The sequence below is a fragment of the Diorhabda sublineata genome, chromosome 11 (genome assembly GCF_026230105.1).
Source record: "Diorhabda sublineata isolate icDioSubl1.1 chromosome 11, icDioSubl1.1, whole genome shotgun sequence".
Classification (NCBI taxonomy): domain Eukaryota; kingdom Metazoa; phylum Arthropoda; class Insecta; order Coleoptera; family Chrysomelidae; genus Diorhabda; species Diorhabda sublineata.
In genome coordinates, this window is record NC_079484.1 from 7,399,969 (window position 1) to 7,412,335 (window position 12,367).

General features: G+C 32.3%; 1 protein-coding gene across 1 annotated transcript; it reads right to left on the reverse strand.

Annotated features, from left to right (window-relative positions):
* Window positions 1–3,413: 3,413 nt before the first annotated feature.
* LOC130450437 (enkurin-like) lies at window positions 3,414–10,906 on the reverse strand. The gene is made up of 4 exons (XM_056788811.1): window positions 10,708–10,906; window positions 10,435–10,641; window positions 5,904–6,094; window positions 3,414–3,602 (listed from the first exon to the last, which is right to left on the reverse strand). Exons 1-4 carry the CDS (start codon window positions 10,904–10,906, stop codon window positions 3,414–3,416), a joined length of 786 nt encoding a protein of 261 aa, XP_056644789.1.
* Window positions 10,907–12,367: the final 1,461 nt, after the last annotated feature.

Sequence of the window (12,367 nt, forward strand, 5' to 3'; positions counted from 1 at the left end):
AAATTGTATGCGTAATTTTTGTTTGGAATCGTGTCATCAACAAAGGGATGCATCGGTCTTTTGTTTAGACCTTCAAAAATACAAAAAGGGCGCACGATATGGAATAGCTCTGTTGTTGTTGACAAATTAGAAAATTTAGACTTCCAACCACTTGAGCTATCTAAAAATATAGATCCCGTACCACCATGGACTGTTCATAATTACGTAAAATATACGACATCGGACCTATATCGAGTCATTGTATTTATTGGATTAATTGCTTAATCAATAATTGAAGATTTTGTAAATAATAATTATTCAAACCTCTTTTTGAAGCCAACGACTTTCCGAATATTTTTTGAAAATGTTTCGGCTTGCAGATATTTGAAACAAGGCGGGGGATCATTCTTCAATTTTACCATGCAAAAAATATGGGAATATCTTCATAGAATGACAAACATGACGTAAGGTGACATATATAGGCTCGAATTTTCTCGAATTTAAAATCATTAGATGGAAAAACAAATTTGACTTTTGTGACTGTAACAAAATGAAATAGTTTCGACCGCACATCTGATATACCGAGGTGAGTTAGAAAAGGCACTTATAATATCTAATCACGCCTCAAATATAGTAGATTTTTGGAAGCTTACATATTCATAATAATCTCGGTAAGTGATAAGTGTCATAAAACATGTCTTCAGATAAAAAAGCCGGCTGTTTATTTGCAAAGAAGCCACTCCATTATATGTATAGATGGATTAGGAATGTTAACAGTAGCGGTTCGTATTTAATACGTGTTATAAATATTTTAACTTATTTTTCCAATCTTGGCTCATTTTATATTGAACACACTATTTACACTAGCTCTACACCAACACTCACAATTACACTGTTTGAAGCGCGCTTCGATAACCACTTTATTGAAGCTTTAAAATTTTGAACATAACCCGCTGATTTATACAAAAAGAAATTTCCTCTCTTGTTAGCGTAGGAGGAGGAAAAAAATTATATTAAGAGAATACCCGAAATAGTACATACCTCACCACCCGACACTAAACCCTGTGTGGATCTTGAACTCCTCAACAATGGACCTCCATGGCATTTTTTTCCTTGACTTGGACTTCTATCTTCTAATTCGCTTAGCTGGGAGATCATCTGAGATAATATCCAACCTTTTCATGTTTGACTTTCCTCTTCTCCCAGTATTGTACACTTCAATATTCAATAACTTTTTTAGCATTAGTATAATAAAAGTTCTGTAGACAATAATTTTGGCTTTAGTAAGCTCTGAATCTAGCTTGTATTCACTCATTAATGGATGTTGAGCATTTTACATTGTTGTGTATCAGATTCCCAAGCAATTTGAAGGTCAATGCTTGATGATTCTTTTTGATGGCAAGATCTATTGTATTAAAAGCTCTATCCGCTAAACCGATCATATACTGCGTTTTAATTTCATCGCTGATGAGGCCCACCTTTCTCATCAAGCAACACCACCAGTCTAGTTTTTCTTCTTACTATATTTGTATTGAGTGGTTAAATACTTTACGTTACGTTGGTAAAAATGCTTATGCCTGAGTGAAGAGTGATTATAAACAGTATTGCAGATAGTCCATCACCTTACCTCATTCCTTTATTGATCTTGAATGGGTCACTTAGTTGATTGTTGATTATGAGTTGAGTTTTTGGTTCTTCCATAGATATCATTATCAAGTGTCTTAGTTTTCTAGACACCTAGTGCAGCTGTCATTTTGAATCTACTGATGTTATCAGACGCTTGCTTAAAATCAATGAACAAAATGTGGAGGTCATTATATCTCGTAATGGTACAGTTAAAGTAAATACTGTAAGGTTTCTCGGGTAAAGATTCGTCAATAAAATTGTACAAGTTAACACTCAAAACTTCAATACATCACAATTGTCACACTAATTACCACACTACTGTCTTCTATCGCTCACCAAGTATTCTCAATATAAAACTACTCTTTACTGTGAGCTCTAGCCTTCTAAATACTTTGGCGATGTTCCAGAACATGGTGGAGCCTCCCAGAGGGTGCAGTAATAGCTGAGGTTCTTTTCCCCAGTGCCACGCACTTAAATTCATGTCCTGGAAATTTACTGGTAAAATGAGATTTTCCAAAAGAAATTGTGTCCGGTTGCGATTTTCTGATTCCTGCCGTATTTATTGAAAGATAGTATGATATTTCTGATGTCATGTGATTCTGGAAGACACTGTTTACACACTGACTACACCAACACTCACAATTACACTGTCTGACGCGCGTTTCGATAACCAAGTGATCGTCTTCAGAGACTGAAGGTAAACTAAAACCTAATAACTTGACTGTTTTATACCAAATTTTCTCACCAATAAACATTCTCCTGCGAAAATTAACTCCATCAGGAAAATCTCTTTGGTGGGAATCTTCACATTTATTCCTAGACTTTCAATATTGAACTATGATACTGAATTTTTTTATTTTCCATACTTCAAATCATCTACAATCGCTACGTTCATGCTATACTCTTTGTTCACAGCAGCGCCATTCTGGAAGGTTTTTTAACTATAGTTCATCGTATAAAGCTGTACACTTTTTCAACTTTTTTCTCATATTAGATACTCCTCCTTCTCTCTTCCCTCCATAATTTTTCTATACATTAAGTTATGACTACCGCCGTCAGATGTCGTTGTTTCCCCATTTGCTCCAGCCTACTAATCTGGACTGTTCTTGGAACGGTTATTGGAAACGTTAAAATATTTTCACTCAATCTCTCGCTAACTACGGTTCTTGTAACAGTACTTTCCAGCAGCCAAATTTAGCCAAATATCTTTGATGGGTTGGAACGAACCTAATATTAACAATAAATATTCAAGAAGACTCCCTACAAATGTTGTAGACAAGTGCTAGGATTAGATAACATTATTAGGCTAGATTTCAAGGGCCTTCGAAAGAGGGTGCAAAAAAGGAGGTAGAATCCTACTTTTTGGCGGCAAAATTGTTAAATTTCAACTACTGTCTCTTTCTATTAGAAAAAGAGAAAAATAGAACTCGGCGGTAAGAAATGAAACTGTGAATCAGGCATTATAAAACCGAATACTGATATCGCTGCTACCACCGTATACAATGTAATTTCTCTTCATACATGATTATAGATTAAAATTACACTTTGGATTTTATTCAATTCCATTGTTACTATAAATGTAAAAATTACAAACTTATGTGGTTCTCGGTTTTCACTATTTGCTTTCTAAATGAATCGATGGATCAATGAAACTATAATAAATGGCTGTTAGATTTTATTATTTTGAAAAAAAATATAAATAAATATATATATATATATATATATATATATATATATATATATATATATATATATATATATATATATCAAAAGTTATTGACCAATTTCACATGTCGCCACTACTAATTTCAAGAATTTATTTCGACATCGTCTGGAACAAAGAGATAGTGATTTCTTTCTAATAAAACAATATCCTCTTCCAACTGCTTCAGTTCAGCTTGCATTTTAGCTTTTCTCTGATTACACATATAAGAATCGCTTGATAGTGGTATACGTTCATGTTGTTCCAGGATTTCATAATAATTTTGTATTAGACCCTACAAATCGATTATTCTAATTGAATAATTGATAAAGAACAATTATTATTTTCATCTGAAGATGATCATGACCGCAGAATGGACTTTCATGAAACAATAATAGTCACAATTATAGATATTGTTGAAGAGAAACTAATCCTAAGAGCATGCGAAAACATAAAAGATTTTTCTTGAAAATTACGGTCTGGAGACAGGTAATAAGCCCCACCGTTAATGGACCACTCTTTGTAGGAGACAATTTGATCGTATAAAGTATTTAAATTTGTTACGGAATCAAAATGTTACTGCAGTAAGAGTTGGTATGTATGTATGTATATATAGATTTGGGATCTCGTATACACTGCGACCCAAAGGATCTATCGTGTCCTCCTCTCTTGCTGGGATACTGGAGAACCCAGTGTTCACAGCTGAACCATCAATCCCGCCCCTTTTAAAAAGTCTAGAATGTGGGATTAGATATCTTCGTCTTCTTTTTCAAGCACTCCCAGGTGTAGAGTTCTGGAATTCCTCAGTGTTTCACACTTCGAGAGAAAGTGGATAGAGGCTTCGTCCTCTGAGCAAAAAAATCTGTATGCCGCATTATCTGCAGCGTCTTTAGGTGTTTTGTTGAGGCGACAGTGTTCCCATAGAACTCCTATTAGTATTCGTAGATTGTTCTTACTCAGATTGATACATTGATACTCTGGTTATAGTTTCCCAGAGAAGTCTTTGTCTGTCTCATCCCCTTTGTTTAAAATTATGTTTGTCAAAATATATGGCTTGTATGAATGACTACAACAGAGTGGCCAGCCATATCTCCAGATTTATCACTTCTAGAATATATTATAGGGAAATATCTAATAAATAATAGTATATTAATACAATTTGAACATATAATTTAAAAATATTGATAAATTATTTGTTCAAATCGTTTTTTTTTAATATTTCTCAATAATTTTAGAATAAATTAAGTTAAAATTATACGGTAACGACAGTTAGTTGCTTTTATGATAAACTAAAATAGAGAGTGTGATTTTTGGAAAAATATGTTGAAATTAACGCTATATTTTGAATCGAGTCGAGCAGATTGCCTGAATTATATCCACAATGTAAATTCTGTTTCTATTTCTATCAGCGGCAGCGCTGCAACAGCAGTTCCGAGCATATGCGGTAGTTACAATGAAAACGGAGATGATTTTCTTTGGTATCTTTTGACCTCGCAGAAACTAACAGCAATCAATCTCGAAATCTCATGAGCACCATATTTTGGAATAGAAAAGGCATACTGCGAGACCACTCAGAAATTGCGCTGCGCAATACAGAACAAGCTGATTACTCTCAAAAAGTGTTTTTTTTTCATCATCCGTACAACTCGAGCTTGGCTCCTAGCGACCCTCATCTCTTCTTGCACTTCAAATTTTTCCTTGGTAGTCAATGCTTCAACGATGATGCCGAGCTGAAAGAAAATGGTTGGAAACACACGCAACGACCTTCTATTAACAAGGCATACAAAATTTCGGAAGCTATGTAGAACATTAATTTATAAGTTGTAATAGAAAGATAATATCAACAATGTATTCATATTCATCGTTGCGTAGGGAGGAATATCAGTGAAAAAATCTTTAACTATGTTTAAAAATTCATTTGAATCATTGAAAATAATATTGGGGAGTATGTGCAGCAGAAAGCGTGAAAAATATATTGAAGTATATAAGATTAAACCTTCTTAGCGTCAATTTCAAACTTGATAAATGTATACTAACAACTTACATTAATCATTTTATCTTTTTCGAAGCACGGAATATATTTTCCAGGGCGTTGTTTGGCTTCGGACTGTTTATATTTATTTATAAGATAGTTAATCTGTTGTTTATACAGAATTCTCCATAAATAGTAGAATTCAAAACTAATAATTCAATAGTTGACGTGGATGATAAAATAAGAATATTGGTGTTGCTTAATCGATATTAAAAAATTTTGCATTTCTAAGTTATGTTTGTGACGGAATTAAATTTCTCATTTACTTCATTCAAATTTTGTTTTTAAATAGTTTTTGATAGAACACTTATACGTTATGTGTTTATATTTTCATATTTTCAAATTTAAATTGGAAAATATAATGATGAAATCTAATTGTTTTGACGAGTTAGGGAGGAATATCAGTGAAAAAATCTTTAACTATGTTTAAAAATTCATTTGAATCATTGAAAATAATATTGGGGAGTATGTGCAGCAGAAAGCGTGAAAAATATATTGAAGTATATAAGATTAAACCTTCTTAGCGTCAATTTCAAACTTGATAAATGTATACTAACAACTTACATTAATCATTTTATCTTTTTCGAAGCACGGAATATATTTTCCAGGGCGTTGTTTGGCTTCGGACTGTTTATATTTATTTATAAGATAGTTAATCTGTTGTTTATACAGAATTCTCCATAAATAAGGAGGATATTTTCCAAATGTTTTGATATCGGCTGGTCGTAAACCGGGTTTTGCAAGCACTTTATTACCTGCAAAAAGAGTAATTTCAGTTTTTATTTGGTTCTGCAATTGAACCTTTAAGCTTCTCTTATCTTGGCTCGTATTTTTCCACTACTGTAATTTTGAGTCCTACAGTACTGGGAAGTAGAATTCAAAACTAATAATTCAATAGTTGACGTGGATGATAAAATAAGAATATTGGTGTTGCTTAATCGATATTAAAAAATTTTGCATTTCTAAGTTATGTTTGTGACGGAATTAAATTTCTCATTTACTTCATTCAAATTTTGTTTTTAAATAGTTTTTGATAGAACACTTATACGTTATGTGTTTATATTTTCATATTTTCAAATTTAAATTGGAAAATATAATGATGAAATCTAATTGTTTTGACGAGTTATTTCTATGCAAATAAACTTTCACATACTAGGTATTTTAATTTAGTTTTTAATTAGGAAATTGTCAAAATGAAACTGAAAATATTTGAAAGACTAGAAAATATTAAGTAAACAATATCCATTCACTATTATTATTATTATTAATATCCATATTCTTTTTGCTTTACTATTCGTATAAGCTGGTTGATTATTCAACTTCTCTATATTTATATTGTATTCAACTCATAATAAAACACCAACATACGCTTATGTATAAATAAGGGTTTAAAGGACAACCTTTTGTGTCTGCTAGTCGAATAACAGTCGATAGACTGGTAAAAATAGCAAAAGATAATACTCTAATTAGAGTACGAAGTAGAGGTCCACCACAAACGAAGTGGAAAAAATTAAAAAGTTAACAAAAAGGTGAAAAAATACAGACCAAAAAAACAGCAAGAAACAGAATAAAAAACAAAGCAATGCGAATTTAAATATAACCTTGGAACCTTTTGTCCACGAGTTGAGTTGGAGATGGTCATCGATGATGTTCATAATGAAGATTGTAATCAATACACAAAAATATTTTATTAATGATTTGTGTTATTAAAACATATAAGAAACTATTAATTAGTTTCATGAGTATTTGAAGCTGATATTTGTAATATACTAGCTTTTACCCGCGGCTTCGCTCGCATCGAATCCATTAAATAAGTATCAAAAATCATTATAATAGAAAAGAACGAACTCTGTAGCTATATTAGAACCTGAGATATGGATCTTTGAATGTAGAAAAATTGCCAAAAGCCTACAAAAATCCATAACTCCACATTGAATGTCCGCGCCTAGCTCCTCTCCAACTCAACCGATTTAAGTGTTCAAAAACTCAAAAGAAAGAGGATATTTCAGCGAGTGCTCTTAAACTAAAACGAACTCTGTAGCTATATTAGAACCTGAGATATAGATCTTTGAATGTAGAAAAATTACCAAAAACCTACAAAAATCCATAACTCCACATTGAATGTCCGCGCCTAGCTCCTCTCCAACTCAACCGATTTAAGTGTTCAAAAACTCACAAGAAAGAAGGTGTTGCAGCGAGTGCTCTTAAACCAAAACGAACTCTGTAGTTATATTAGAACCTGAGATATAGATCTTTGAATGTAGAAAAATTGCCAAAAACCTACAAAAATCCATAACTCCACATTGAATGTCCGCGCCTAGCTCCTCTCCAACTCAACCGATTTAAGTGTTCAACAACTCAAAAGAAAGAAGATGTTTCAGCAAGTGTTCTTAAACCAAAACGAAGTCTCTATCTTGAATAGAACCTGAGATATTGAGGATAGAACGTGTGTATGTGAAAAATTCCCATAAGTAATGTACAGGGGGAAATCGCATTTGAGTATAACTTGGGAATGGTGGAAATTAGTTGAAATCCGATGGTTGATGGCTGATCTGTGCATCAATAACTTTCATTGAAAAAAAAAAAAATTAAGCAAATCGGTTGGGTAGAACGCCTGAACGGACTCGGAATGGAAATCATCAATTTTTTTAATATATAAGATTGATACAAATAAACAAATTTTCACATCAGATAGCAAAAAAATATTAACAAAATATAACAGATCCAAATAAAAACATAACTTAATTCTAAAAACGAGAGGTTGAAATTGAATTGATTTCATTAATTCAATTAGAAAAGTGTCAAGAAAAAATATACCCCTCAATTTTATTTTTCTTATGGTTACAACTTTTTGTTGACAGCCAAATTATCACACAAGTACAATCTTCATTTTCAATTCTTGGAATCGTTGTCATGCTGGAAGAAACTTTTTTTGCCGATCACGCCGGGCCATAACGTACTACGTTTTAAATTAATATTGTTTATAGGATTGTTTCTTCAAAATCCCTTCAATTTTCACCAAGTATCCAGTCGCCCTTCCTCCAAAACATCCCCAAACCATCACCGACCCTCGCCGTGTTTTACAGTCGCGATTATACATGGATCTAGCATCCGTTCTTCCTTTTACCTGATCATAAACACTTCTCAGAACCAAAAACCTCAAACTTTGACTCAGAACTTCATGAAACACACTCCCACTCTTCATACGTCTAATTTTTATATTCTTTAGGTCACTGCAACCTCTTAATTTTATTTTGACGTCTCAGAAGAGGTTTCTTCACTGTCACCTTTCCAAAAAGACCAGCTTCTCTCAATATCCTTTTCACTTGAGGACAGCGATTCTTAACCTTTTTAGATCTGTTACCAAAGACCTAACTAGGGTCACTAATTTTACTCCTCCTCCCAACGTTAAAATCAAACAATATACAAATACGTAGGTAGGCTTTATTACACATAAAAGAATTGCACATAAAAAATTAAGACATTTTTACTCTAAATTACAGTCATAAGCTAAAAAACATAAAATAAATTGGTAATTTTAGGTTTTGTCTCACTTAAAACACATCTCAAATCGTGTTCTACATTGAGACAATTTCTGGTCTTCGTTTTTAGTGTCAAAGTTGAAAAATCACTCTCACATCTGTAAATAGTAGCAAACGATACCAACATTTTTAAAGCTCTGTTTGCTATGATAGGATAAGTCATAATTTTGGAATTCGTCTTTAAAATACAATCCTCACGTAGTCCAAGTAATTCAACTTTAGCAGATCCCTAGCTTCAGTGATCTGAGCTGCTATCTCTGGGCCCGTAAGTGAATACTGATCAAAACAATTCGTTCATCTTCAGCGGTTGTGGTTTTTCCCGCCCTGAACGTTTTCTATCGCCAAAGGTTCTGGTGGATGCATTTTTTTCACGTTGTAGTCCACAGTACGTCGAATTTTTTTTTAATTCATCGGCAATGTCTGTTACTTTTGCTTATGCTATGAAGACTTACGATTAATGGACGACTTTTTCAACCAATAGTTTTACCTATTATAAAACTTACAAGTCTGAATTTTCGAGAGCGGAAAATATTCGTATACGAACCTCACAAAAAGATGTCCTGGTCCAAAAAGTATAAATCACAGCACATGGCTAATAATTCACAGTTTAAAAATAATAAACAAATCAGCCCATAACTTACCATTTTTAACTTGTCGCACTTAACGAACACTATTATTTTTGGTTTTTAAGAAGCCGTTTCGACCTTCGTTGACAATATGAAAGAGAAATTTCTTCAACATTCAATGAATGGGTCACGGGGGGCAAGTGCTTTTGAACGTTAGTAATAAATAATAAATGGGTTCCTGAACAGATGTAGGATCAAGAATATCCGAAGAGATAGCAAGTTTTATGAATTTTATGAAACTACAAAAATCCTTTACGGGATGTTATGTCTTTAATGTACTCTTAAACGGCGCAGATCACAGAAGATCAGCTTATACAACTTGAAATCGTTTCAAATGTGGGTTTATCGCTGTATTGTGAAGATCGATTCGGAGTTACAATCACCAAGGCTTTTGATATAGTCAACACTGTAAAGCGACGTAAATATATATATTTAATACTCTTATATGGACAGTTGATATGGGAAAAAACGTCCCTACGTTACGGAGGCGACAATATTCATTTTATCTCTCGTTCGAAACACTTTATCTATACTGCGTATGCTTGAGAATACGCAGAACCGAGCTGGAACCTCGGAGGATAGAGAAATCGTTCCTATTATGTCTTCCTTAGTCGGAACAGCTTCCAATTATAGAAACTGTCCGTACAGAATTATTACATACATGCGTAAATCAGAATACTTTCATTGTCATGTGATTTGTTGCGTGAACCTGTAAAGAACATTTCTTCTTCTTTTAGTAAGGTAAACTAATGGTTACGAGAAGCATACGGCGCGCGAAGAAGAAGATAAAAACCGTGAGTTTAAATTCAACTCAGTTCTCTATTATCCGAATTGGGGGTAATGATACAACAAGATTTAATCTATAATTTAACTGAGATCTCATACATGTTCCTTCTATGGTTCTCATTTGTAGGTAGATATACTTACCAAATCGATCAATGACAACTGTAGGTATAGGGGGATTTGGTTTCATTTTACAAATAGTATTTATGTTATCTAATATGTAATTTTTGCAAGGTCGTGGTGGTTTTTCGGCTTTTAAACACTCTGCCGTTTTTGGTACCTCTATTTTCTGTCTAACCGGTGGCGTTGGTTCTTTTTTAATAATGTCTTTAGCGCCATAACAACTTTTTCCTGTAATAAATAACAATTTTTGATTCAATATTTTTTCAGTTCAGTCCCAGAATCACAAGGAATTACCCGTATGCTTCTTAAGATAATTTTGAGGGTCGGGTAGTTCTGTTAAAGGTATTCCCATGGTTGCATGTGCTTTTTTCTGAACTTTTCCTTCATCTTTATGGTACTTTGTTTTATAAAGTTTTAGTTTCGGCAAGGGGGTTGGTTCTTTACAAAGATCACGTATATGTTCATCGTGACTTGTTATCAAAATTACAGCCATTTTCACTTATCTGCTTCGACTATGTTATCAAAAAATTGACAACATATGGACATAAACTTCAAATATAAATCTATGTTACCTTGGATATATTTCTATAGAATTTATACCCATAGGCGGCATTAAATAAATCATTTATGAAGGAAATAAATGATGTTACAATTTTTCATTTTTTTTTTCAAATATAAACCAATCAATATTTTTGTAATGTGAACAATTTTTCATTTATAATGTCGAACTTATTATATTTCTTCAAAAATTTTACACAACTTTTGAACGTAACATTGTTTATTTATAACAAAAATATTTATTCAGTAAGAAACATTTGAGTATGGTAATTGATCCTTAGTCTTCCATGTTAACTTCTGTGTAGTTAGCATTCTTGTAGAGTATTATAAAAATCTTCAAATACATACTTCGTTATTTCTTTTAATGTTGTTAATATTGTTAATCTTAAATGGAATTTTTCCATCTCCATAAGCTTTTTTAATTGATAGTAATTCTAACGCCACCTTTAAAAAAATGAAAAAAACTGACCTTAATATGCACGAAATCGTATCTTATGATCTTTCTTGTTTACATGTTTTTAATTTTAGTAATTAACTAAATATAATTTTAAATATTCGATTAATTTCTAATGGTACAAGCCAATTTAAACTAAAAAAAAATTTATTATAATCTAGTGGATCTTTTTGTATGGTAAAGATTTTTTTTACTAATGTGGTTAGTTAGAATACATAGCGAGGAACTGAAATGAAATTTAATTTAAGAATTTGGAATTTGAGTCAATTTTTTAGTTATCAAAATAAATTTTTTAGTATGCCTACGACACGAGGCCATTAAAAAGAAGTGGAATTTGACAGTTGTATAATAATAAGGAAAAGAAGAAATTTTGATTTAAAATTTGAAAGCTAAAAAGCAACTAACTGTGAAGGAAACTTATTTTCATTTTTACCAATTGAACATTGTTTGGAATGCTTAGTTCGCTGGTTATATACGTCGGTAAAGAATCTTCATATTTTCATCCATCTCTGGAATTATATTTAAGGCATAAAACACTACTAAATTTTGACTCCCAATATCAAGCTTTATGATTCTCAACAACTAATAGAACATAGAATGATGAAACATTTTAAAAAACTGATTACTAGAAAAATTAAGCCATATCTATATCTGAATCAAAACAACTAATATTAATACAAAAGAACTGAAATTTCTACTTCATTTTCTTTTAGATTCTTGAGAAGTATTCCAAACAAACGCTATCTGTCCAGAAAAGTATCTAATCCAAATTCTTCTTCCAAATAAATTGCCATATTTTCTGAAATTAATTTATCGTTTGTTTTCTACATATTTGATTTGAAAATTTGATATGAGGCTCAGAGTGAGCGCAACAGGACATCCTTTAACCCCAATACATTGAAAAGCACAACTATAATTTGTTAAGGATGTGCGCTGGACATC